A 27417-nucleotide genomic window follows, 5' to 3' on the forward strand; every position below is an offset into this window, starting at 1 on the left:
CAAAACTGTGCGATTTCTATGATTTAACATTAGGGGATTTCGCTGTCTTTAGATGTTTGTGAAAAACAAATCGTAGATCATTGAACTTCACAAAACCAATGATGTGGGTCAGTGTTTGTGTATTAATGATTTCTTGAATTAAATTTTACCATTCTTTTTGTTTCCTATACTTTAAATATTTTTAGGGGTTAGTGATTATTGTATCTGATTATTGCTTTTATTTCGTTTTTTCTTTTTAAATTGAAAAAATGTTAAAAGAAAATTTTGTCAAATATTTATAAATTTGTGGACAATTCTTATGGGGACTTTGTGAATGATTTTATATTTTAAAAATTCTTAATTTATTTTACAGAAGAACTTTCGAATTGAGTGCATATATGTTTCAAATCCTAACTATTAATTTTATTCAAAATAAATGTTGCTTTGTTTACATTGATATAGAAATTGAATTTTAGGAATTTCTATTTATTTATGTAATTTGCTATCACTTATAAAGATGTTACAATAAATGAAATAATTGTGGGTATTTTGCATAAATGTTCTGTGTTAAATATGTTAAGTGATTGAGAATTATTCTCTTTAACTGGTTCAGTTATATAGCACCCAGGAAGCTTCTGTAGCTGATGTGGAGTTATTTTCGTATTGGTACCTATTTGCGCCAACTACAATCACCAAAGAGGTTTTGAACTTGCAGAAATAAAAAATAAAAAAAAACATGTTGTGGTTTGCCCGCAATAATTATGAATTATATCCTTCTAGTTGCTACTCTTCTATGATGTTTTTTTTTTTATTTTTTTTAAAGTTTCTCATGTACTACTGCCTTAAAGTGGCCGAAACTAGACATTTATTTTTTGCTGATTTTTATTGTGAAATTCTTGCAAATACTGATCTTACCAGCTGCAATAGTAAATTGCGCTAATCACCAAAATGGTTGGTAGGTCTTAGTATCAATTAGACAGTGGTGTGCTAGTAACGAAAAAATAAATAAAAAATAGGGAAGGTGACAAATTTAATGTGCTAGTAATTTTTAGCTAAAATATTTTTAATTTGTTGCAAATATAAGAATAGGCTGAAGGATTTTGATGTATTACTGATTGCAGGTGAGGCAAACAAATTCTGATACGGAATATCTCCAGTAGGGAGGATTTTAGTATTGGTAATTATAGTAAAATAATCGCTCACCAAGTCTTGGCGACTTCCGTGCAGTTTTTCACTAGTAACTAAAAATTGGAAAAGTACAGATAGGGACCAACTCTAATGATAAAACTCGTAGCCACCCTTGGTTCTACATATTTATTTTGTAATTTTTAAAAGTTCAAAATCGCTATGGCACTTTAGTCATTGTAGTTAACCAATGCAGAAATATCTCATTCTAATTTAACTGGTTAAGGCAATAGAAAATTTAGAACTTCTTCAGAGATAGCTTCTTCAAATTCTGTATTTTGAGTTAATCACCTTATGTGATGTTTTTTTTATTTTTTTTTTTAAAGTTTTTTTATGTATCAATATCTCCTTTATGCAGTTCTCATTAATTTGTCAAAAAAATAAAATGTCGTTCCTGAAAGTAATGATGGTTTTGTAGGCATTGACACAAATAATTTTTCTCGAATAAATTTAAATAAATTCACTTATTTTGTCTCTCCTAAACAAAGCATAAAATGTTAATGATAAGTTTTGTGTCTGATGAGAAGATTAAAAGTTATCTGCCTTTAAACATACTATCCAAAAGGAAATAAAATTTCATTTCATACATATTTTGTCATACTTCTAGCTGAGATGCCAACTTGTTCCATTTTACTAACAAATATTTTCTAGTAATCGTAATATATTTAAGCTATTTTTAGTTTATTAAATTTGGTGTAAAGGTAGTTTTCCTCCACTATATGTGAAATACTGAAAAACTGTTATGAGGTTCCCGTTAATTGCAGTTTTCTTTTGAGGAGAATTTTTAAAAGGTAGCAAAATTTTCCAATATTCTAAAATATTTACTTTTATTTAGCTACCATCTTTATAGAATCTTTTGCTAAAAGTGGAACAGTTAACATTGTTAGCTTGGACAAAGTGAGTTTAAAATATAATCCTTTAATAAATAACTGTAACTTTTAAATAATTTTGTATTATCATGGATCAACAGACGAATGATGAATAGTTTGTGTTATTGGTGTCTATAGATGTATATGTTTATCAAAATTGATTGCTTTCTCAATAGTTGACAGTTATGCATAATTACTAGATTGATTACATTTACTGTAGCATACATAAATAATTGTAATTTGCTTTTCTTTATAGCTCTTTCATTGGTGACAATTTTTGCTGGCTGATGTTTTAGTGCATATCTGAGATCTGAGAAAAAATTTTAATGGTAATATTTTTTCTGCTCATATTCTGAAGCAAGAAAAATATTGAAAATTTTTCGTTCTTCTTTTAATCAGATCTTTAACTTGAATTCTAATGTAAATATTATAGGTAATGTATAGAACCAGTCTAAGTTATGGACTCCCCTTGCCACAAAGTCTGAGGCCGTCTGGTGCTATGGCACATTTTAGGGAGGGTAGCTTCACTTTAGGATTAATTCAACGGACAGAGGAAAGAGATTTCCTTTCTCCCACCGGCCCGAGCCAAAACCACTCCTAAACAGTGATCCCTCACTCCTACTTCAAATAGTCATACCTCGTTACCATGGTCACCGCCACAGGTTCAGGCGAATGTATGGAGGAGTTCTTATTTTAGACAAACTATAGCAATTTTAGACCTGAAAATAAGAGTTTTTTCTAATTAAATTTCAAATTTAAACTGAATATTTTATCAAAAAAAAATGATCTACAGTAGATGGTCAGTTTCTGTTTTGCCTTTTCTATTTGAAAATTAATGAAATTACTAAGTATCATAAGAGGTATTTTCAAAAAAAGTTTCAGCAATAAAAAAAAAAAAAAAATATTAGCATTATTTTTGACTCTTAAAACGGGACTAACCTTTATAGAATAAAGAAAATAATTACAATTTTAAAATGAGTTTTTGTCCTTTAAGTGAGCAAGTTCTTTAATTTGTAATCTTAGAATTAGCTGTATGCATAGATCATAAATTTATTCCACCAACTCTTTAAAATACAAGATGTTTGTTAACATCATCCAGATATTTCTATACGTTTTAAGTTTAATTTCTATAAATTTAAGTTTAAAGCTAATTGTATAGGTTAATTATATGTATTAAGGTAAAATATCATTTTAAAATGTTAAATGAAATTTATAGGTAGATGAGCAACTTATTTGATAATGATATATGACTTTTTTCAGAAACCAGACAACAAAAATAAAGATGGCTATTCTGAGCTGGACAATGAGATCAAAATTGAGAGTGAAACAAAAAATTCTTCATCATTACACATTATTTTCATAGTTTTAGTTATTGATCTCTTGGGTTTCACTGTAATTCTTCCTTTATTGCCTTCTATTTTCGACTACTATGCTGCAAATAAACAAGTAAATTTTTATTTACTATTTAGCACTATCTTTGCACATTTTTCTCACTCAGATTTTCTTTTTTTGTTACTGTTTTACATTCTTAAGTATATATGTTACCGTTAAAGTGTTGAAATCAGTTATTGTGCAGATTATTTGGCTAATAGCTAATGTACAGATTAACTACGGTGATCCAGTAAACTGTTAAAAAGTTATTTATTTATGAAATTACTTAGGCAATCTGCAAACTATCCAGATAATCTAAATATTACCTACTAGGCATTCGCTAAAGTGAAATTAGATCTTCAGGGGTCTGTCTAGGTTTTTCTGAGAGGTACCTATTTTGTGAAAATTTAGACATAATTTGTAAAAATTTGGGCATAATTTGTGAAAATTGAAAATTATATTAAAAAATGAACACAAAAATATGTATTTATCGTTTCTTACAGGATACAAAAATAAAATTTTAAGAAAAAATATTTTGTGAAACTACCGTTTTTCCTAAAGTTTAATTAGTGAAGATACAGCTAAACGGTATTAAATTTGGTGTAGACAAACCCCTGATCGTATAAGATCTTCAGGAAATACAGACAATGTTTCTGTATGCTTAAATTAATATGTTATTTATTTTTTGCGATCTAAAAAATGAACTTCTTACAATCAAAATATTAGTTTTTAGAATGGAAGAAACAGGTAATGTGCACATTTCTTAGGTGAAATATAGAATCTTTATTCCACACTTAAAAGGAGCATTTCAGTTAATCTGAAGACTAGCTAGGTAATATGCACATTAACGGCTCTTGAGTTTTAGCTGTAACACATACATGCATTAATACATTAATTTCCTTTGTGTTAAACTATTCCTTTTGTATCACATTGAAAATAGATAAGTTATGTGTAACTTTTTGAACTAAAACAAAATTATTAACCTCATATGAAAGGGTAAAATTTAAATTGGTTAATATGGAATTAGAAGACTATATTATTCTATAGCAATTAGTTATTGTATTTTACTGAAAAAGAATTTGTAATAAAAATTTTTTAATTTATTAAATGGTTTGATATTAAACTAATGTATTTAAAAAATAAATAAAAGTCCAATAAAATAACGGGAAAAAAGATTAGAAACTGTGTGAATTTGCTTTTATCTTGCAATATATGTACATATATAAATAATATTTATATTTTTCAAAAAATTGGGATAAAATATTATAAATATAATTAAGGTTTTAGTTACTTTAGTTTTACATATTAACCCGTTTTTAGCAACTTAATATGTGTTTTAAAAGAGAGATAAAGGAAAGTGTAGCTGTGTTATTTTTCTATTTTCTCTTCAAACAGAAATAATTAACTAAAATATGTTTGTCTAATCTATTTTACGTTCAAACATATTAGTTTCTAACAATTACTTAACAGATAAAATATTGTGCTATTTTACATATTCTAATAGCCAAGAGCAGTGAACTAACTAGTGTATCTAATCTTTGTATATGCAAGTTTTAAAATTTAAAATAAAATACTTTATAAAATTATCCGATTTCTTAAAGCAGCGGTTTCCAATTCTTTTTTCAGCTACTGAATTATAAATGATTAAAATTCTTTTGGTGGAAACATGACTTTTAAAAAAACATTTATTAGCATATGTAAATAAGCTAAGCAAAAAAAAAAAAAAANAAAAAAAAAAAAAAAAAAAAAAAAAAAAAAAAAAAAAAAAAAAAAAAAAGCTACAAATTAATTTAGAAGCAATTTATGTGGAGAATGAAATTTTATCATTGTTTCATCAATAAAGTCTTAAAATTAGGTTTTGTGTAAGGCTGTTAAATTAGCGAGTCTGTAGCGCCTTTTAGTTTAATTGCAATCTTTTAAACGTTTGTTTTTATTAGTATTTTTTAATCAGTTGAACTTTGTTTAGGATTATCTATATCATTGGATGGAGGAAAAAGTACAATATGTTCAAAATATGTTGGGATCTCCAACTTCCTTCAATAAAGTCTTATTTGCAGGTTTGTCTCTCTTATGTATCACTTGCTTACATTAAACTCTAGTATATATTTTTCTACAATTTAGTTTTTTAGTTTTTACTACAATTATTTTAGTTTGTAAGCTGTTCTTATGAATTCTGATTCTTATCCAGATGTAGATATGACTATCATTGCATATAGAATGAACTTTGTTGTTTGAGACAAATGTTGCTCAAAATGGAATTCCGAGTAAAATTGAAATTTTTTTCCAGAAGTACAGTGCTTTATTTTTTAGTTGCAATAACTTTTTCAAAATATTATTAGAAAGTAATATTCCTATTTTGTTGCAATTTTTTGATAATATTTTTGATAAAGAAAAAATTGATTTTACACAATTCTTTAATAAGCACTTATGTTAAAAATAATATAAATCAAAGTATAATGAAATAGTAATAGTTTACAATCATAATTTGTAAAGCAATAAATTTTTTTTTGCATAAAAAATTTCTCACGTGAGAAAAATTTTCCCATGGCTTTTATAATCTTACAGTATGAATTCTTTAATGTTTAAAATGTTGGTAACATTCATTTTTGCTAAGTACTAGAATTGCATTTAATGTTTTGCAACAAAACTTGATAATTAGAAATGTTCTGTGAGTATTGTTGAATATAAACAAATAGCAAGTTTTTATTAGCAAAATTACTACCAGTTTTTTTTTTAATGATGAATGCAGTTTTGCATTCTAAAATATAAAAAAAAAGTGTTCGAAATTAGTAATGAACAATTTTTACCTTATGGAATAAAAATTACTACAATGTTTTATTCCAACTTGTATACAAATTGTTCTACAATGGCCTTGATTTTTCTGTGATTTATGTCGCAGTTTTGAACACTTTCTGTTTATTATAAAAAAAGTGTGTGTTTTTCTTCAGGAATACACATAGTTTTCCACTAGTTTTTTATACAGTTATCCTACGAATTTCAACATGTTTTTTTATAATCCTGATATTTTGATATGATATTTTGACACACTAATTTCGAGTTGTGCTATTGAGCAATTTTTTCTTTTTTATGTGCTCAATTTGTTGTGATGAAATTGTAAACTATTAGTCTTGTTGTTTATATTTTCAACTGTTCTTATGTTGCATTTCTTCAAGATTTTTAAAATTCCAACGTTTTCAATAACGAATTCCGAATAGTTTTTTACTTCTATGTGATACTCCATTTTCAATGAAACATGGTAAATTCCTCTGGTCTTTTGAATTATTTTTCACCTCTTATTTGTAAAGATTTTATTTCAAATCCTACTGTGTTCAATATTAAAATAGTATTGCAAGTAATTACTTTTTAACTCACTTGATTTGCGATGATTTCATTCTAAATCCACATGGCTTTGTGGATTATTTTTTCAGCAGTTATTGCTACAGATTTCTAATTTTTAAATATGATATTATCAATTGTATTTTAAAAATATGATAATTTTAGTATACATGAATTTTGCATCGTCCATCTAATTTAAAGTTTATTGAGCAATTTTCTTTGTCACAAGACGAAAAAAGAAAAAGTGTTCAGATTTTCGAGATTTTACCAAACATAAATTTTTTTCTTTTTAGCTTTAAATACAACAGTGCTCAAACGATGAAATACTTTATTCTATTTCGCTAAACTTATAACCTTTTTTAATTATTTGAGTTTGTATAAAAATTTATTCTTAATTATAAAGTATAAAGCACAGTGGACTGATCGTTAAGACACGGTTCCCAGCAGATTACCGAAGTCAAGCATCACTGGCTGCGGTCAGTGTGCGGGTGGGTGACCACTTGGATCAGTCTGCGTAGGGACCGAGGGTGTGCGGTATTGGTCCTCATTAAACTGTGCTACCGTAAAGTGCTCGACTTCGCGCGCAGGTCGTCGGGCTACCGAAGCGGGGGTGCCATCCCCTCCGCAGAGGATCAAAATTGTGATGGCATGTCTTCGGATCATCCTCCGGGATGTTTCCCAGACCGTCGCCAATAGCCCATTGTGCAGCTCTAGTGCGACGTAAATTAACAACAACAACAACAAAAATTTTAATTTGCCTTTTTGTAAGTTAGTCAAAACACATTTATCTTAGCACTACACAAAACTACCTCTATTAAAAAACAACCTCTTTGAAAAAGGAAAAACATCAATTATGAATTATTGCTATTGCAAAACATTATTGTAAACATTGTCATCTCAATTGTGGTAATCTTCAACTCCAGAATGTGTATGTGAAAAGGTTAAACATATTTTCTGTATTAATTTGATTCATATCACTTGTTCCTGCAGTATTATTATAGTTTTTATTGTTTTTTAAAAGTCAAATTTTGTTTTTTATTTAAAGGCCTTCTAGGCTCAGCATTTTCTGGACTTCAGTTTCTTGTTGCACCAATATTTGGATCACTTTCAGATGTATATGGACGTAAACCAATCATCATTTTATCAATGGTAGGTCAGTGTTACAGTATAGTTATGTGTTGATTGTATGTTTAATGTATATTGTAGAGTGTATCTTTTAAGGGGCTGTTGTAAACATTTTCTTAGGGAAAGGAGAGGGGTGCAACCAAAAAAAAGTAGTTGTAATATTTTGAAAGATTATGGAGAAATATATTTTGTTTTCATTTCTGAAAAATATTTTTACTTCTGTGCTTTAGACATTTTTTCAAAGCCGCTTTAATAATTTAAATTAAGCTTCAAATACTAACAAAGTTTGAACAAAAGTTAAAATTTTAAACTTTATAATTCACAAAATTAATAAAAAGCATGCTTTATTTAAATTTTTTGAAATAAATATGTTATTAGCACAAAAGTTAAAAATTAATTTTTAAAATTATATTTTTGCTGTATTTTTAACTCTTGTGTTTAGTGTGTGAATCAGAGTAGTTTTAATGTAGCATGTATTCATAATTAAAATAAAGATAACATTTAAAGGAAAAAAATATAATTTTTTATTTATTGGATTTTCAGGGAGTGTTCAACTCATGTACTGCCATGCTTATTTGTAAAGCCTAAGAGCTGTAAAAATAAATAAAATAATTAAAAATGGTAAAGGTGGTTTTTGGTAATGCTTATTTATGATGGCGACAATGGAGGAGGACTCACCTCCCAATGAGGTGACCGAGTTTTGATGCAGATTCTGCATCGACCAAAGTGTTGATGTAAAATACTCTCAGGAGTGGACGAATCATGTGATACCTTTTACCATTCAGTTATCTGGTTGAACAGGTTTTCGTGGTTTTCCTCACCATATAAGGCAAATAGGGTTAGTTTAATCAGGAAGTCTTCACCGGATTCTAGTTTGTCCTAATGCTTGATGTAGGAGTTAATTTGTCTTCTGGGCTTAACTCAAATTTAAAAGGTTATGGTGTTGAACATTGATAGTCCTAAACCTGAAAATAAGTCTGCTGTTTAATGACGGTTATAAAATAAAATAAAATTAAATTAAAAAAAATGCTTACATAAGACACTACATTCCTATTCCCTTTATCTTTAAAAAGTGCCTTTGTGAAATATAGTTAAATTAGTGAGATATAGTTAAATTAAAAAAAAGTATAAGCATAAATGTAAACATAATGGGGATTTGCATTTATTTTAAGACAAAGGGAGAGGTTTAACGTTAAAGTAAAGCATGTTTATGTGTTTCAAAGCAGTTCTTTATGCAGTCGAACCTTGATACCACAAACTCGAATGAGAAAAAGGCAAATTAGATTTTTATAGTGTTTTGATTCGTGCACACTGTTGATATAAGTTATTGCACACTGTAATAAATTATTAATAAAATAAAATAAAATTATTAAATAGGGATAAATTATTGTTAAATAAAGATAAATTATTTAAGTAACTGTTAAATAAAGATAAATTATTTAGGTTACTGTTAAATAAAGATAAATTATTAGTTTTGAAAATTATTGTATCATAGAATAGAAGCTAGCTAATTTCTTTTTAATTTGTGTGTTCCTTTTTTTAAAAATTTTCTCTGTGTATATTTTTATTTGTTTCTATAAAAAAAAAACTTATTGTCTCGTTATTATTACTAATACCTTGTAAAAGTAAAACAATAAATAATGAATAATGTGTAGAGTGATTGTTAAGTAAAAAAAAAAAAAATGGAATATAAATAGGAGTTGAGAATTAAAATATGAATTTTCCCATTTATGTTGCCTTTTCTTCTAATTTGCTGTTTTTGCTTTTTTTTTAATAACCATTATTAAGTCTATCATATTTCTTTAATAATATTTTTTATGCTCCACTTTTATAGTTAAGTTTTTTTTTCTTTTGTGAGCAATTATTTAATTTTGATATTGTGTGTTTCTTTCTTTCTTTTTTCTTTAATAAACTTATTATTATAACTGATACCTTGTAAAAATAAAACAATAAATAAACAACATAACAATGAATAATTTGATTTTGATAATTTCTTGTTTTCATCAGTTTTTTTATTATGACGTGACACTTTTAACATAAAACTTGTTTGTATGAAAAACTGAAATTTTTGACACTCAAATATCCAGAATTTTGTCTTTCTGGAATTTGCCAATTCCTACTTATTTTGGATAGTCAAATTTTATACACATTATTACTCTTTTGTAATTGTTTTTATTAACCATAATTTATTTTTCTATTTAAAATTATACTGTTATTCACATATTTTTTTCTTCTTCCCCAGATTGGTGTTGGAATTTCACACGCTGTTTGGTGCGTTTCAAATAGTTTTTATATATTTATTATTGCAAGAATAATTGGAGGCTTAAGCCGGGCAAATATTTCGCTTTCCACGGCTATTGTCACTGATGTTTGTTCAAAGCAAAAACGAGGCAGAGGAATGGTAAGCATTTTTGATTTCATTTTTCTTAGTCTTTTTTTACATTAATAAATATTTTCTGCTTAAAATTATCGTTAGGTAAACAAATTTTCTTAATAAATGCAAAGAAATTTTGATTCGTGCAATTAGTACCAGTGATTAAAATTATTATTTAAATATATTTTTTGCTTAAATTAATCTTTGGCCAAACAATTTTTTTTAAATCAATATAAAGAGTTTTTGGAATCTTGCATTTAAGTTCCTGTGATTGTTCTTGTTATTATAATATTATTAAAAATATTATTAAAATATTATTTATTTACTTAAAATTATCTTTGGGAAAAATTTTTTCCTAAATCACTGCAAAGAGTTTTTGATTCTTGCAATTTAATTAGTTTCTGTGATTGTTCTTATTATTATTATGTGATTGTTCTTATTATTGCTAAAAAGTTATTAAGAAAAATTTTTCTTCTTCAATTTTTACTATTAGTTCCAGTGATTGAGGTATTATTAAGAAATATTATTTTATAACTACCTTTTTGTCAACAAGTTAGTTAAGTCATTGCAAAGGGTGTTCGATTCACTCTATTAGTTCTAGAGTTTTATAAAATTAGGTTGAAAGTAGAAATAACTACAAGAAGTTGCCTGTCATATTTAACATCCTGTTATGTTTCCATAATGTTAACATTTTCATTTTTACATAAACAGTATTTACATGGTATAACAACATGGTACAATAACAGTTATATTTACTTGGTATAACAACAGTTCTTATTCTTTAAAGAGTTATTTAGACTTGAATCCTTTCTTCTTTTTTTTAAAGTTCTTTTTAAAACAGATTAAAATCTTGTTTATATTTTATGGAATTTCTTATAAAAAAAATTTTGTTACACACTTTTAGAATAAGTTTAATTTTAGGCAAAATGAAATATTTTTCAATGAAAGATTTTTGATTTTATGTCTTATTTCTACAAACCTTACTTATCACATGCCAAATAATTATAGTTAAATATTAAATTATTTTAAACTTTCCTTAGAAATTAATTTTTTTCCATAGGTCTCAGTTTTTTTATCTATTCAAATATGTTGGGAGGAGAGTAGTGTCAATCAATACATATATCCCTATTGTTTATGGGCTTTGACAATTTGACAAATAAAAAATCTCAGACCAAGTTATTGCATTATAAAATAGAAGTCAACTAATTTCTTTTTAATTTGTATGTTCACTTCTTTTTGTCTTCCTCTTTAGTCATACAATGGATCAGTTTAAAAAAAAGTGGGGTATTTCAGATTTGACAATAGTTCATTAACCTTTATATCAAGAAATGTGCTCCTGTATATGTTACCCTGAAATTCATTGAATGTTAACTTTTTCTGTAAAAATCTCGTTGATAAATGTTCAAAATTCAGTCCTTAATATCATTATTTTGTTCTTACATCAGAAATTCTTGGCATGCACCAGTGAATGTTGATAGAAAAGGTACATTATTTGATATTGAATATCAATTTTTTTGCTGGTGTAAGTGAAAAACAATGATATTTAACAGAAATATTTCATTCAGCATATACTTTTAGTCAGGGCTCGAAAAAACTCAGAAATTTTACCCGTCCCCGAGGACGGCTTGTCCAACAATGTACCCGTCCTCCTTTGAAACTAACCCGTCGCTTCTAAATAAATAAAAATATAATTTTCTCTTATTCATTACAAACATTTATATAAATTGCACAATGAATTAGTAGTTACTAGGATTACATTATACAGTAATACGCATTACATTAGTATATACTAGGTTACTAATAGCAACCTAGTATTTCTTTTATGAAATAATTTATTTCTTTTATGAGATAATTTAAATGACAAAGGTCAAGTTATCTGGAATGCCAATTTATCCGAGGGTACTGCGTTTATTAAAAGAAGCAAATATGACGTTTGCCAGTTCCACAACCAAGCCAATGATTTACTGAGGTTTCTTCACAGAAATCTGAAAGGGGTTTTCCATTTAGGTAGATGTTCATAATTGCGTTTATAACGCTACTTGTTTAAGGTACGTAATGTGTTTTTTTGTAAGTTCAATGCTGAAAAGCCCCTTTCAACCACTGCAGTACTCCCAGACAGAGAAAACATCAATTCTTCCATACGCAGTATGTTGCTGTATATCTAGATTAGAGGGTCATTTTAGAAGTGAGGAGCTAGACTTTTGTAGGATAACAAAAATTGAGAAAATATCACGAACGTTAGCGGGAAAATGGCCGTCTGCACGGACGTCAGATTCGAGATATTCGTTGTCCGCGGGGAATTTTTGACCGCCAAGGACGGGCGGTTTTTCGAGTCCTGCTTTTAGTATACGTTGAATCTTTTTGCTGGTGTAAGAGGGAAATAATTATATTTAACTAAAATATTTTTTTAACTTATACCTTCAATGCATGTTGTCAACATTTGAATGAATGTTAATATTTCCCTCTGTCAGAGAAAAATGATAAGATTTAACGAAATTTTTTATTCAACTTAAACTTTCAGTGTATGCTGAATTTTAATGTTTGCTAGTATAAGAGAGAAATAATAATATTTATTTAAAATATTTTTATCAACTTACACCTTCAATGCATGTTGTCAATATTTGAATGAATGAGTGTTAATTATTTACCTCTGTAAGAGAAAAATGATATTTAAAGAAAATATTTTATTCAACATTTGCTGGTGTAAGAGATAAATAATGATATTTAACAACTTTTTTTTGTTCAATATACACCTTCAGGGCATGTTGAATGTCAACATTAGCTGATGTAAAAAATATGAGTAAATTTAATAAATATTTTTGAACTTTCATGATACCTGTGAATGTGTGGTATTTGTCAACATGTACTAATTTTAGTCATTTACAGTAACATATGCTTTTGATTTATAGTTATGATGCTAATTTTTTGTTTAATATTCTATACTTAGGCTTTAATTGGAATTGCTTTTGCAATTGGATTTATCATTGGCCCTATGATAGGAGCTGTATTTGCAACAAGGGCTGTCCAATCCAAACAAGTGTTTTTCGTAGCTCCTGCTGTTTTTGCCCTGGTCATGACTGTTATTGATATTGTTATTCTTATATTCAAGTTTAAAGAATCTCTGCCAATAGAGAAGAGAGTACGTAAGTTTAAATATTATTGTTATGAACCTCATAAAAAAAATTCTTTTCTCCTTTAAATACTGAATATCCAATTGCCCAGATCTTATCACTCTGTTATTAATCCAGGTAATTGCAGTTTCGAAAGTATTTCAAAAAATACATTCATTCTTTTATTATTTTATGAACATTTTAATGAATTTTACAGTTGGTGAGAAATTAGTCTCTAAGCTGAAATATTTTCTTTTTCTTACTGTACATAGGCACATAAATTACCAAACTTTTATCCTATTATAAGATACAAGTTTCAGATTAAAAAAAATTGAGTTAATATTTGTTATAATATTTGTCAGGTACTTTTTAAATTACATGATTTGATTGCTGATTAAGCTTTATCTTTTAGATTAGTATCATGAAATGAGGGTATGTTTTACATTTAATGTTTCATTTTCTACAGTATTTTTAGGATTATTATTTAATGTAAATCGGATTGCAATTCTTCTATCCTGTTGTTAACACAATATTTTAAGATACAAATATTTTAGACTTGTTGAATTTTAACTTACTTATTATTGTATATTTTTATGTATAGTAGTATTTTTCTTCTTCTGCATGTAAGAAATATAAACTTTCATTTTATTGTTTTTAAGCTTTTTATATATAGTAGTGTTTTTCTTCTTCTGCATCTAAGAAATAAAAACTTTCATTTTATTGTTTTTAAACTTTAGTTTTATTTTTTTATCTCATCAATCTTTACTCCATTGCAGTGTTTTTTTTTGTTATTGTCTTATTTTTTTATGGGGTCTACTTGTCTACCTTAAAATTTTTTTCTCTCATAGATTTTATACTTCTTCAATAGAATCCACTTATAACAGATTCCTGATTTAATGAGCATAGCTGCCAACTCTTTCGGTTTCCCTGGAAGATTTTATTTTCATATTTAAAGAAATAGCGAAACTCATGTTATTCCGTTAAACTTTTCAAATAATATAAATAATTATAAATGAGTTTGACCACCACTATATATAAATAATTACAACAAATATATAAAAGCATAGTTTTATTTTGTGCATAAATTTTTTTTTGTACTGACCTACAATTCGAATTCAGTGAGTAACCAATTTTAACAAGCATTTTTCTGTTTCCTGAGTCCCGCATTATATGTGGGTCCTACTGTATTTACATTATTAATGTTTATTTTCTATTTTTATTTTTGTATATTTAATTTATATTTACATCTTGATATTTTCAGGCTTCTTCAGTAGGTCATAGTTTATCAGAAGCTTATCGATTCATTTACCCACCTTCTTTGTTTTTGTTTAGTCCAGTTGTTGACATTAAAAAAGAAGGTATGCAAGCATGTTTTTTAAACTTTATGCACTTTTGTTCTTGAGCTCTTGTACAGTTAATTGTTTTAACATGCTTTGAAATTTCTCTATATTTTGTATTAGTAATTGAGAAATGTAATAGTAAATAAATGCACAATGAAAATACATAAAGAAAGGAATGTAAGAGAATTTGAGAAATTTTAATTGTCCCTATTTTAATAATTATTTTCATTACAAAATGATAATTAGTATAAATGTTAAGTAGTAAATTTTTAATACTAATAATTGAAAGATATTCATGGAATGTATTTCCAAGTAATAAATACAGTTGAAGATTTTCTTAACACAAGCTTTGAAACAAGGTTTTGCATTTTTTAGAATTTTTTATGATGTAAATAATTTCACATATCTTTAAACTTACTTACTGAACATGGCAATAATAGTCTGGAGAAAATCAGTCTTAAAATACTTTAATACTTAATACTGTATTTAATGCTTAAATACAAATACTTAAAAACAGAAATAAACACTTAATTTTTTACAATTTAAGTATTTATTATTTGCAGAAAAAAATTGAAATTATTCTGGAGCATTAGAACAAATTACAAAAAAGAAAAAAAATTGTCAATTTTTATTTGTGTATCTTTTGAAATAGTTACCTCTAAGCCATACCTGCCAAGTCTTCTGTTTTTTAATGAAGAATCCTGTATTTTACAACTATCTCTTGTTTACCTCTGTATTCAAATTTCTCTGTATTTGTTGAAGAAATTTTTAAAAAATATATTTGCTGATAAAATAATTGATGATGGCAAAAATACTTCTCTTATTCTTCAGCAGATGGTGCTATTATCAGGCAGTATGTTGAGTGTTTATATTTTAAGTAATTATAAATAATGCTTTAAAAAAAATCTTATTTAGAGATTAAGAATTATATACATAATTTTTACTTCACTAACTGTAAGTACTTATAATATTTCAAATTTTTAATTTCTCTTTTTGACTTACATGATTATGCATGATGTATCAAAACTTTACTTGTAGCCTAAAATATGTCACTAGTAAAATCTCTGTTATTTTATTTCTCCAATGTTGGCAGGTATATCTAAGCAAATAATTAAGCAAATAATATAAAAAGTTAATAGTTCTTGCTTAGTTACTGAAACTTCTTAATTGCAATTTTTATTGCTGACACCTACAAAATTAATGTGATTTATGGGGTATTGCAATTTATAGAATTGTGTTATGTAGATCTTCTACTGTAATAAAGTCTTCTACTGTAATAAAGTTTTAGAAACAATTGAATCTCGTTTAACCAAAAAGTCACAATTTATTTACTGTTTTAATACCTTTTCTTTACCAATACAGATATGAATTGCACGCAAGGAATTCTAGTCACCAATTTGATGAATATATGTTTCCTGAAATCGATCAAATCTTCGGCAAATTAACGATTTGGCGAAAATTTTTTTTGTTTGGCAAACGTATTGGCGAATGATATTTTCTAGCGAAAAGAAAAATATATATTCCTATCAATCCTAAAAAAATGAAAAAAAGGTCGAAGGCAATTTTTCTGAACAAATTCTGTGTTTTTTATTTGATTACAGTAATTTCTGTTCAATATGTTGCATAACCGATTATATTAAGTCTAGATAATGTAAGCAACATGAGAGATTATGTAAGTTTGAGGCAAACCACCATAAAATACTCACTACCACGTTCGTTATCGGATTATGCGATGTCATGTGACGAAATTTGTTTCAGCAGTTTGTGTCAATAAATCAGATTAAGTGGTGGCAAAACACATACTATCATCTAACTATTTTTTTGAAATTATGTCTTCTTGTGACAATAACATATACAATAACATAATGTTGCTTAAGGTTTATCCTTATATTTCAGCTCTAGTCTAAGAAGTTATCAAAAATTAACCCCAACCTATTCTTATTTCTTTTCTTTAAAGACAACACCTGCATTTTTCCTCCTCTCTTCAATTCATTAACAGCGAAATGACTTTTGATTTGAATTTGCATTTTATAAAATAATTCAATTTATAATAAATTTGTATTTTGATTTGAAGTTTTCTATTAGAAAAAATTAATCATAAAAAATTGTTAAAATTTGCCTTTGGCTAAGAATTTTGAAATTTGGCTTATTTCTGGCTAACATTTTGAAGTCCTTAGGACGTGCCCTGTATTTCAGTACGCATGTAACTTTGCATTGCTCATGAAACAAAAATTTTAATTTTCAGATGACTTCCTTTGGTATGTTATTCAGAAAAATGATTTATTAACTTCTAAATAATTCTGAACTGTGAATTTTTAAGAAGTAGAAATATTTTTTTAAATACTCAATTGTACTGAAAAATAAATTGTTCTATAATAATTATTTAATCATATCAGTACTTCTTACATTATAGCGATACCTTGTTGTGATTTTCGGCAAAAGTGACAGTTGACTTTTTTTTTATATATATTATTTATGTGTGTGGGGCCATTCAATATGTTATGCAAGCATATTTTTAGAACTTCTTAACTCCTCTTAAGGTGCAACAACCCTCTTTGTTTTTTTCTTTAACTTTTACCTTTTGAAGCAGGGTTCGTGATTTTTTTAAAAAAAATCAAAAGAATCAGATTTTTTTGATTTAAATCGGATTTTTTTGATTTAAATCGGATTTTTTTGATTTAAATCAGATTTTTTTTATTTCTATTCAAATACAGTGTAAGAACTTTAATTTACGATTAAAAAAATTATAAATGTTTAATCAAATTAAATTAATATTAAAACTATATTGTAACAATATTTTAGAAGCTCTAACTAAAATAATTTTTCATTATAATACATGGCTTTGAATGCATAGCAACCATTTTGAAACAAATGCATGATTAAAATTTAAGGACTAGATGAAATAGAGAATTTAAAGAATACTTCAGGGGTCTGTTTGGGTTTTTCTGAGAGGTACCTATTTTGTGAAAATTAAAAATTATATTAAAAAATATGGATTTATTGTTTCTTACGAGATGCTAAAATAAAATTTTAATAAAAAGTATTTTGTGTGATTATTCTATCATTTTTCCTAAAGTTGAATTTGTAAAGGTACCGGCTTGGACAGACCCCTGTGCTTTTAACTATTAAAACAAAGATTCAGTTAGCAAACCATAACTTTAATTTAAAATTGTGATTTCTTTTTTTTTCTCTCTTTATTTTTAAAATGACAAAATAAATGTAGCAGACTGTGTTTATAAATGTAGTCATTCATCAAAAAATAAATAAATATTTAATCTATATATTTTTATATTAAAATATTCATTTTTAATTCTATGTCAAAATAGATAAGTTAAGCTAAAAAAAAATTAGAAAATCTATGTACTCATTGGAATTTTTTTTCACAAAATTTCTTTATAGAAAATCAGATAATGTCAAAGATACTGTAAACATATTATGAGAAAAAAATACCAGTTAATAACCCTACTGCATCAAATAGACTTTGAAAGAGTTTGAAAGGGAAGAATGACACTATATTAGGAAAAAAACATCTGAATTCATCAGCCCTTTTTTTTTCTTTTTCTGTTTTTGGCATATTAGGGTAATTTCTTTTTAATATAACCTCAAGCTTCAGAAATATACATTTTCCACCAATAAAATATGATGTAGATTTTAATTCACGCTTTTTCATTCAAAAGGTAGAATTTTAATTAACATTATTTGTATTATTTTTTGAAAAAAATTCATGTTTATTAATTACTTTCTACAGCTATGCAAGTCTATATTAAGACAGCATTAAATGTTTACTTTAATCTGTACTTTCAATCTCAAGAATAAAAAGATTTTTAAAAATGTAATTTCAAATGTGTTGGAATTTAACACACACCTAGAAAGTAATTTCGTTAACTAAAATTAATTAATGCAGCATTTTATTTAAATTAAATTTTAATACTAAGAAAGGAAAATAATAATAAAAGTATCTAAAATTTAAAACACTGTTTTTTAACTTTTAAAATCAATATATACAGATTAAAAAAATTTGTTGATTTAAATCAATGATTTTTTTAAAAAAATCATTTGATTTAAATCATGATTTAAATCGTGATTTAAATCAAGTTGATTTAAATCAACGAACCCTGTTTTGAAGCAATCTAATTTTAAGAATTTCAAAATTAAAATGAAATAAAACATGTAACTATGTTTAAAACAAAATGTGTCTTTTAATTTATTTATAAAAATTTGAAACTTGTTTGATGAAATATTTTCCAACTTTTTCTTTCTCCAAATTTTTAGATTTCCAAATTTTCCGCTTTCAACTTTTTAAAAATTTTTTTGTTGCAATTATGTTCAGTGCAATTAAGTTTTTTTTTTTAATATAATGGAATTTTAGTGTAAATGAGCATTGGTCGTGCCGAGCATTGATCATACCCTTCCTCACCCTAGTAAGCATAAATAAGCAAATAACAACCCCTCCTCCTTCAGATGCCTACTTAATATTTGAATGGCCCTGTTGATATTTGATGATAATTAATTGTTAACTAATTTGCTTGTATAATTGCATATTTTTTAATAATTATAATATTTCTCAAGTTCTTAATTTTTAGAAAAAAAAATCCTTGAAAGTCCCCAATTTTTGTTTTGATGTAACATTAAGAACTCTGTTAAAGTAGACAGGCAATTAAATTATAAATTTTAACACTACTCAGTTTTAACTCTCAAGTTTTGGTTTGGTAATTGTGTTATCTTTTGAACTTTGTAATGCAATTTTTATTTTTATTTTGTATATGATTTTGAAAACAATGTGTAAATTTTATTTCTTTTTTAGAAAAAAGTGCTTTAAAACAAATAGGATTAATTTACTTTTTATTCCTATTCATCTACTCTGGTTTGGAATACTCATTGAGTTTCTTAACGCATATGCGCTTCAATTTCACAAGGTAAGGTTGACAATCTGAGTATATATTTAATTATGTTTTAAAAAACTGGTTTTATTACAAAGAGGTAAGCCAAAACTAATTATTTCTAATTTCTACTTATTTCAGTTCCAACTATGGATTTATTGAAAGTTTCAAAAAATAGTTACAGTAAAGTTCAGTTGACTAATTCTTTTTGTGTCTGGCAATTTATGTTTCTGATATATTTTTGCTGAATTTTTGAAAAACCTCTTATTTTTACTAGCTTTTTTGTAAGTTTAAAGCAAGCTTTGAACTTTTATTTCTTGATAAGATCTCTATGTTGAATGAATATTCTATGTTACATTCCACTGTGGAGAAAACCACAGAACCCCCACCTTCCTGGTAGAAATAGGTTTCTTCCAAGTTAAGTTGAGGAGGAAACTCTTTTTTGAAAATGAAATATCAGGCATTAATTATAATAGCAAGCATAATAAGTTGAAACAATTTATGCAGCCAAACCTCATTTGATCATTTCTCACAAATAAAAAAAGAATAAATAAACACAGAAAAAAATACATAATATTTTTTAATGATATCCGCCCCCCTATGATTACAAAAATATTTATACCTTTTTTAACAATATAAAATATGTATGAAAAAAAATTATGCACACTGCGGTATAATTATTAAGACAACATTATTCCAAGAAGCACGCCATACCTACAAATTCATGATTTAGAATGGTGAATTCTGTGGGGCAAATTCTATTCCACTTGGATAACATTCTTTTTAGTTTGCATCTTGAACTCTGTAATGAAATAAAATTTTTATTATGATTTTATCCTGTTTTTACTATCTACTTTGATTCGACCGAATCACAAACCGAACCATCTTTGCATCATATTTACACTAAGTATGAAAAATTGTAATTGAAAAAATTAAATACTTACTGCAAGATTATTTAAAATATGATTGAAAAATGAAAAAAAAAACACATTGACTTCTTTAATATTTTTAAAATATTTGTTTGAACTCACTCTTTTTTTTTCAACATCAGCAATAAATTTTAAACTTTTGTGACAGATTGATTCATCTTCTGTAAATTAGTGCCAATAAAAAAAATTTCTCATTGATTCAAAGGCTTTGGTACCTTGTATGATGGTGGAACTGTTAATGATTTTGTTGTTTCACTGCCTTCATCATTATCATTTGCACTTCTTCAGTTTCTACAATGTTTCCTATCAACATTGCACCACAAGTTTTACCATTTTCATTGTGTATAAATATTAAAAGGGATATTTTAGGCATTTTACCCAAATCCCCATGCTCTTTTTCTTCTCTAAACAGAATAAAAAAATTTTTTTTCTTTCATTTTGGTAAAATTTTTGAATGAGGGATGTGGGAATGTTCTAGTTTCAAAAACAATCTAAGTGAGTATTATTAACGGTATAACAATTGCATTTGTGACAAGACCATGAAAACAAGATGACACATTTGGGAAAACGAAAGAAGGTGGATAGATGGATCAAGGTTCGACTTTAATTGATGAAATCTGGTTTGTATAATAGTGTTAATTTTTTAGTCAAATAATAAATAATTTTTTAAGTTATTGAAATAAAAAAAAAATTGGATAGAAAAATAAATTTAATCTTGAAATTAAAGAAAATGAAAATTTCTTTCAATGTTTTACATAAAAGACTATAGTAAAACATTATTTTATAATTAAATAAAGAGTTTTTTTTTAAAGTATCATCATAAAAGTATGTATGCTACAAATCCAACCAGTCTTATGCTACAAATCTAACATTGTTGAGTTTCTATCAGTTTCTTCTGTTTTTTTCCCCTTTCTCCCAGTGTCTTGAAAAAAATTGGTTTCTTTTATAAGAAATCTCAGTCCTGCAATGAAATTTGGAAATGAAAGTATGCAATATAGACGTGGGCATTCAAAAAATACTATTAAAAAAAATACTATCAAGTTTATTACAGTCATTTCAAATTCATTATGTTCTGAATGAGCTTTATGAGCTTATCCTTTGCTGTTAGGGTTTGTCTGGAAGAAATTACTTAAGTATTATTAATTAAATAAGTTTATTACTAACAATATTTTAGAAACACTTTTAGCTTGGAATTTAAAATTATCTTAAAGAAATAGATAAAAATCTATGGATAAAAAGAAAATATACAGTTTTGAAGTATTGATAATCCTTGAATACCTTAAGATTGGTATTAGGAGAAATAAAATATCCATAAAGGATTTTAATAGTTGAACTTGCTGTCAAAATGATATTTATTGTTATTTTAAATCGAAAACCAAAATTAAACACCAGAGGAACTTTTAATTGGTGGAAGTTTTTCTTGTGTCCTATCAGATTAATGTTATTGAAAATTTGATGTATAAAAAATGCTATATATAAAAAACTGGAATTAACTATGTGCCTAATATAGTCAGTTAACTATCTATTATATAAATGGAAAACTTGTATTTTAAGTCTTTTTAAAGTGTCTAAAAATAAGGTAGTTTTGAGGTCTTGATACAATAATATACAGAACAGCTTTGTTATACTGTCCAACTGCGATTCATTGTTCACTTCTTTTGTTTTCCCAAATATATTATTCTGTTTTAATGATCCTATCATATATGTTAATAATAGCTATTTATATCATTTTTGATTCCTGTTCCTACCGTTCAGAAGTTCTATCTATTTTTAAGAAAATGGAAGTTATTTCATTTTTAGAAGGAGAAACAGTCAACTTCTGCTGTTAATAATGGTGAAGAAAATGAGAATTCTTTACAGTTGGGGAAAAGTGCTCCAAACAGCTCTTTTTGATGTTTATGCATCAATTGATTAAAATGTTGAAACTTGTAGAAACATGTTTAAGAAATGATTACAAAAGCTGAAGAAGTGAAAAGTTATACTGAAGGGAAAATAAGACCACAACCTGTGCCAACATTTGCAGAGAGTCAAAAAGCCTTGGAAATAATGAGGGACTCTTCGTATTCACAGTAACTTACAGAAAATGAACAGCAATCTGTAACAAATGTCACAAATTAATTGTTTGCATTGAGAAGAAAAAATGCATTCAAACTAAAACTTTCAATTACTTTCAATAAATAAAGGTGTTTTTTCATCTTTTTTTTTACATGGTAAATATTTTTGTCTACAGTACGTAATTTTTCTAATTACATTTTTTATACTTATTTTATATTATTGTATTTTTAAGTATATTGCTTTATTACTTTTCGATCACTTTCAAATCATTATTTGATGTTTTATGTTGACCTTCATTCGTCTTTTTCTCATGTATTTTTTACGATGAATGGTCGCATGAGAAATTACCAACCGAGGTTCTACCATAGTGAAATATAGTCAAAAATTTTATTCAGTGTTGTAGTAAAGTTAATAGTTTTTTTATTTAATATTTTTATATTTATTAATGATCAATAACTTTATTTCTTACAAGACTTTATTTCTAGCATGCAGCAAGGGAAGATGTTTTTATTTAGCGGCCTAATAATGATAGTTATTCAAGGTTAGTCTTTTTATTTAAAGTATTTGAAATATGGGTAAGCAATTAGATTTAGTTAATTGAAATATTTTTTTGACTGTAGGAGGCTATGTGAGGAGAATACCTCATGGAAAAGAAACCAGAGCTGCTGCTATTGTAAGTACTTATTCAGCTGTATACATATTTTGTTATACTAGATCCTATGAGTCAATTTTTTTTGTATTTAAAGCAGTTTTTTTCTAAATTAATTTTACTTTTAAATTTAGGATTCTGTTATAATTTATTGTACCAGCTCATTTAGTTAGTGATGTAGTGAGAATGTGCTTCTGTCTGGAGAAGCTTTTATATCCATAAATTGTCAATGTACAGCGATTTAAGTAGGAAAGCTTTTAAACAGTAAACAACTTTTAACTATAATTATTGAATAACGTCAATAAATTAATGAGAAAGGGAGAGAAGGATTATGTGGAAAATACTTACACTATATAAAAGTTTACTGGGTATTATTTTGATAAAGTTTAAAGCATGCCAGGGCCCATTGTGAGCCAAGTGGGTCATATATTTTACAGCTCCACGATTTTTTGATTAACAGCGTGATGGTGGTAATGTAGTTAGCATTCTGGACAGACCGCTTTTACTTATCAGACAAGCTGGATCGATCTGAAGCTGGCTGGGCTTCAAGCCATTGCTAGGGATCAAACCTCAGTCCTCCTCAGTGCCTTAACCTCTAGGCTATGTATTTTTTAAAATTAAAATTTGAAATTATGTGTCTATTTTAAATATTTTAACTTATATCTTTTATTATTCATAGCTGAAATAAGTGATTAAATTTTTGTAATTTTTATCAACTTCCCGTTTTTCTATTTTTCTTACTGAAGCTCTTTCTATTTTCGTATAATTGGAAAAATTGCTTTTTTTTTTATTCAACAAACATTTAAAATATCTGTGATTTTTTTAAATATCTGTAAAATTTATGTAAAAAACTTTTGTGTCTATTTACATGGTGTCTATTTTTGAATTAATGTTACTTTATTGCATTTTTTTTGGATCATTATATATCTGTTATATATATTTTTTTGATTAATAAGCAATTGATTTAATTTGTGTTGATGATTTCCAAGAGGGATTTAAACTGCAAACAACCCTTGACCTCCTTGAATGTGCTACAACAATCATAATATTTTTTAAAATTTTTTTCCAATTAACTTAACTTTTCTTCTTCTTGTCTTTAGCTTCTAGTTATTGAATTGTATGGTAAATAACTAATTCAATATTTTAGCACTTTGTCAAATCTCAAAAAGTAAAGCTCAAGCAGAGAAAAACTGTTTTCATCTTTGAGAATGACATACATTCTATTCAGTTTTTAAATTACAGACAACAATCAAACTAGTTACTTTAATTGACTTGTTCTCCTTCATTGTTAAAGATAGCTTTTACTATTATTTTTATTCAAAGAAGAAATACCTGATGCGTAGCAGTTTTAGAAAGTGCTTAAAGGTGCTTGTTTTTGATTTATATTTTTTAAAAACCCTCAAAGGTGCTTTTTTTTATTTGGGGATGGTAAAAAGTGCTTTATTTTCTATCTTTTAAAATTACAAAAAATGTCTGATTTTCACAATTTTCTCTGCAATATTTATCAGAAACTAGTTATTTTATGTGATTAAGATTATGTGAAGATAGCGAAAATGTTTTTGAAATTTATTGATTTTATTAAACGATAGAAAAAATAATTTTCATTACTACACAGACCCAAATAAAGATTTTTTTTTGGAAAGTGATTACAAATATTTTTTGAGTGCTTAAAAAGTAATTAAAAGGTGCTTATTTTTTGTTGAAAAATCTGGCTCTGCACCCTGTATCTGTTTTCTGTATTAAGAATTTAAGTAAACAGTACCTATGTTCATTATTTTAATATAATATTATAGCATTTGTGAAATTTATATTTTGATGACTTTTAATTTTTTATTAATTTTGGTAATTATTTTAATCCAACAAAGCTTGATTTATATATAATAATCTGATTTTAAAAACTCTTGCTCTCGTATTCACATCATATAAAGAAATATGGAGAAATATACTACATTAAATTTGGTAAGGGGAATAAATTTCAACATACGTTATTTCTCCATTTTTTTTTAATTAGTAAAAAGTGTTCTTAAATATTTTAATTTAAAACAGATTGGATTTTTTGAAATCATTTTTACATTTCTTCCAGGGTTGCCTTTTAGTCATTCCTTCTTTTATTATTATTGGAAATGCTAAGAGTGTTGAAGTACTTTATTTTGGACTAGCATTGTATGCATATGGTAAGTTTAAATATTATAATATAATTTTTTTTTTGCTTCTAAAATATTGACTTTACTTGATGCTTATGTTCTATTATGTATTGCTTTTCCCAGCTTCAATTTCTGTATTATCAACATCAATCTTTTATTTGTATCTTTCTTTTTCTTACATATAAGCAGGTCCCGCGCCAAACATTCGCCAAATGTGATAAAATCTTAAATTTGCGAATAAAATTGTGTTTTGGCGAATGATTTTTTTCACTGGAAAGAAATCAAAATTACGTCGAGATGAATTTTTCTAAACAAAGTAATGTTTTATTCGATTACAGTAATTTTCTGTAGATGCGCCACATAACCAATTAGAATCGGGTTCAAATGATATAAGCCTGATAAAATCTTAAGTTTGCGAATAAAATTGTGTTTTGGCGAAAGTATTGGCGAATGATTTTTTTCACTGGAAAGAAATTAAAATTACGTCGAGATGAATTTTTCTAAACAAAGTAATGTTTTATTCGATTACAGTAATTTTCGGTAGATGCGCCGCATAACCAATTAGAATCGGGTTCAAATGATATAAGCCTGATACAAAATGCTGTTAAATAGTTTTCCATAGGAAAAAATTTAACAGTGAAAAATTTTTAAGATTTGTATTTGGCGAAGACTTTTGAAAATTGGCAAATACTTTTCATATTTGGCTAATTTACTGGCTACTAATTTGAAATCCTTAGCGCAGGCCTTGGTAAGGTATATTATTCTATGATACTTAACATTACAAGTAATAAAACTGTCTATCTGAATAAAGTAAAAATAGAAGAACATTCTATAGTTTCAGTTTTATAAACAAAAGCCTTTCTCAATGTCTAAATACAAAATGATATTTTGCGATTCTACCCTGAGGAAGGTTCTTGTTTATAGAACAGAATGCCCATTTCTGTATTTTTGCTTCATTCATATTGTCATATTGTTTTGATTTATTCATGTTAATGACATTATTGACATTTTCTTCTAGCATCAGCAACTGTTGTTCCGTGTCTCACCACTATTGCATCCAAGTTTGGCTCTTCGAAGCAGAAAGGCATTGTACTTGGTATATTTCGGTCACTGGGATCTTTGGCAAGAGCTTTTGGTCCCATTGTTTCTGCTATTGGTATTTATCATATGTTTCTATATTTATCATTAAAATATTTGTTATAGTTAATTAACAACAAGTTGGTGGCTGTTTCATACAAGCTAACATAAAAGCATTATCTATAGTTTTTTGGGTAATTGTGCCATTCTGTAATATAAAATTCTTTTGACACAAACAATTTTTTGCTTAATTTTTTTAGCTCAATATTATATAATTATATTATTGATAAAAATTGATTATTATATTGCTTATTTTTCCTCAATGAAATGAGTAGAAAGTAAAACATTTGCTTTACTTTATGTTTGGAGAATTTTTATTTTTTTCAGCAATTTTATTTTTTATTACTTTTTTAAAATTGATATTAATTGTGTAGTAAAGTAGCTGTTTTTCATAATTTAAATTAATATTACTGAAAATTATTTATGAGTTATTTTAAAGAGAATTTTTTTTTCATCTTCCAACACCCCTGTTTTTTCACTATTTTCTTCAAAGTTTAGTTGCTGTCCCTGAAAATATCGTGATATATTGTTAAATATCGTTAGTTTTTGCCAATACCCATATTGTTTAAGTAATCAAAAAATGATTCTGTCTCTGAAAACACCCATATAATAGAAATATATATTTATACTTTATGTTTTTATATTTCAGCATATTGGAGTTTTTCGCCTGAAGTGTCCTACACAATTGGTGGTGTACTACTTGTTGTTCCTTTAATTTTAATCATGAAATTCAGATATGAATTACCACAAAAAGAAGAATGACTATCTGAATTGGAGATATGCATCAAATAAGAGAGATCTGATTACAATGAATCTTGGCACAATATTTATAAAATTATTTTTTTATACAATTTATACTTAAAAGGTTGTTGCTTACTTTTTTTTTTGAAAATTTATGAGCTTGGTTTTGGAAAATAAATATTATATTTAATTA

The 27417-nt window shown here is 26.5% G+C and overlaps 1 protein-coding gene across 4 annotated transcripts; it reads left to right on the forward strand.

Moving 5' to 3' along the window:
- On the forward strand, nt 1-27417 carry LOC107448337 (major facilitator superfamily domain-containing protein rtet). 4 transcript variants are annotated; one of them, XM_071182185.1, is made up of 15 exons: nt 171-187; nt 2000-2061; nt 2290-2362; nt 3294-3479; nt 5371-5461; nt 7786-7889; nt 10108-10266; nt 13187-13378; nt 14611-14707; nt 19494-19605; nt 23039-23094; nt 23174-23226; nt 25286-25376; nt 26365-26502; nt 27133-27417. In XM_071182185.1, the coding sequence occupies exons 3-15, from the start codon at nt 2360-2362 to the stop codon at nt 27243-27245; spliced, it is 1395 nt and encodes a 464-aa protein (XP_071038286.1). In that variant the 5' UTR covers nt 171-187; nt 2000-2061; nt 2290-2359; the 3' UTR covers nt 27246-27417. The 4 variants fall into 4 exon arrangements, with proteins under 4 accessions (XP_042905318.1, XP_042905317.1, XP_042905319.1 ...); XM_043049384.2 differs by lacking the exons at nt 171-187; nt 2000-2061 and adding an exon at nt 1-107; XM_043049383.2 differs by lacking the exon at nt 2000-2061 and having other exon boundaries at nt 63-187.

The sequence above is a fragment of the Parasteatoda tepidariorum genome, chromosome 6 (assembly GCF_043381705.1).
Source record: "Parasteatoda tepidariorum isolate YZ-2023 chromosome 6, CAS_Ptep_4.0, whole genome shotgun sequence".
NCBI lineage: Eukaryota > Metazoa > Arthropoda > Arachnida > Araneae > Theridiidae > Parasteatoda > Parasteatoda tepidariorum.

Bases quoted from the DNA above. Each gene is read 5' to 3' on its own strand.
- LOC107448337 (XM_043049384.2), top strand. The intron at 19,606-23,038 runs GTAAGGTTGACA...CTTTATTTCTAG, and splicing joins ATGCGCTTCAATTTCACAAG to CATGCAGCAAGGGAAGATGT. The intron at 23,227-25,285 runs GTAAGTACTTAT...CATTTCTTCCAG, and splicing joins AAACCAGAGCTGCTGCTATT to GGTTGCCTTTTAGTCATTCC.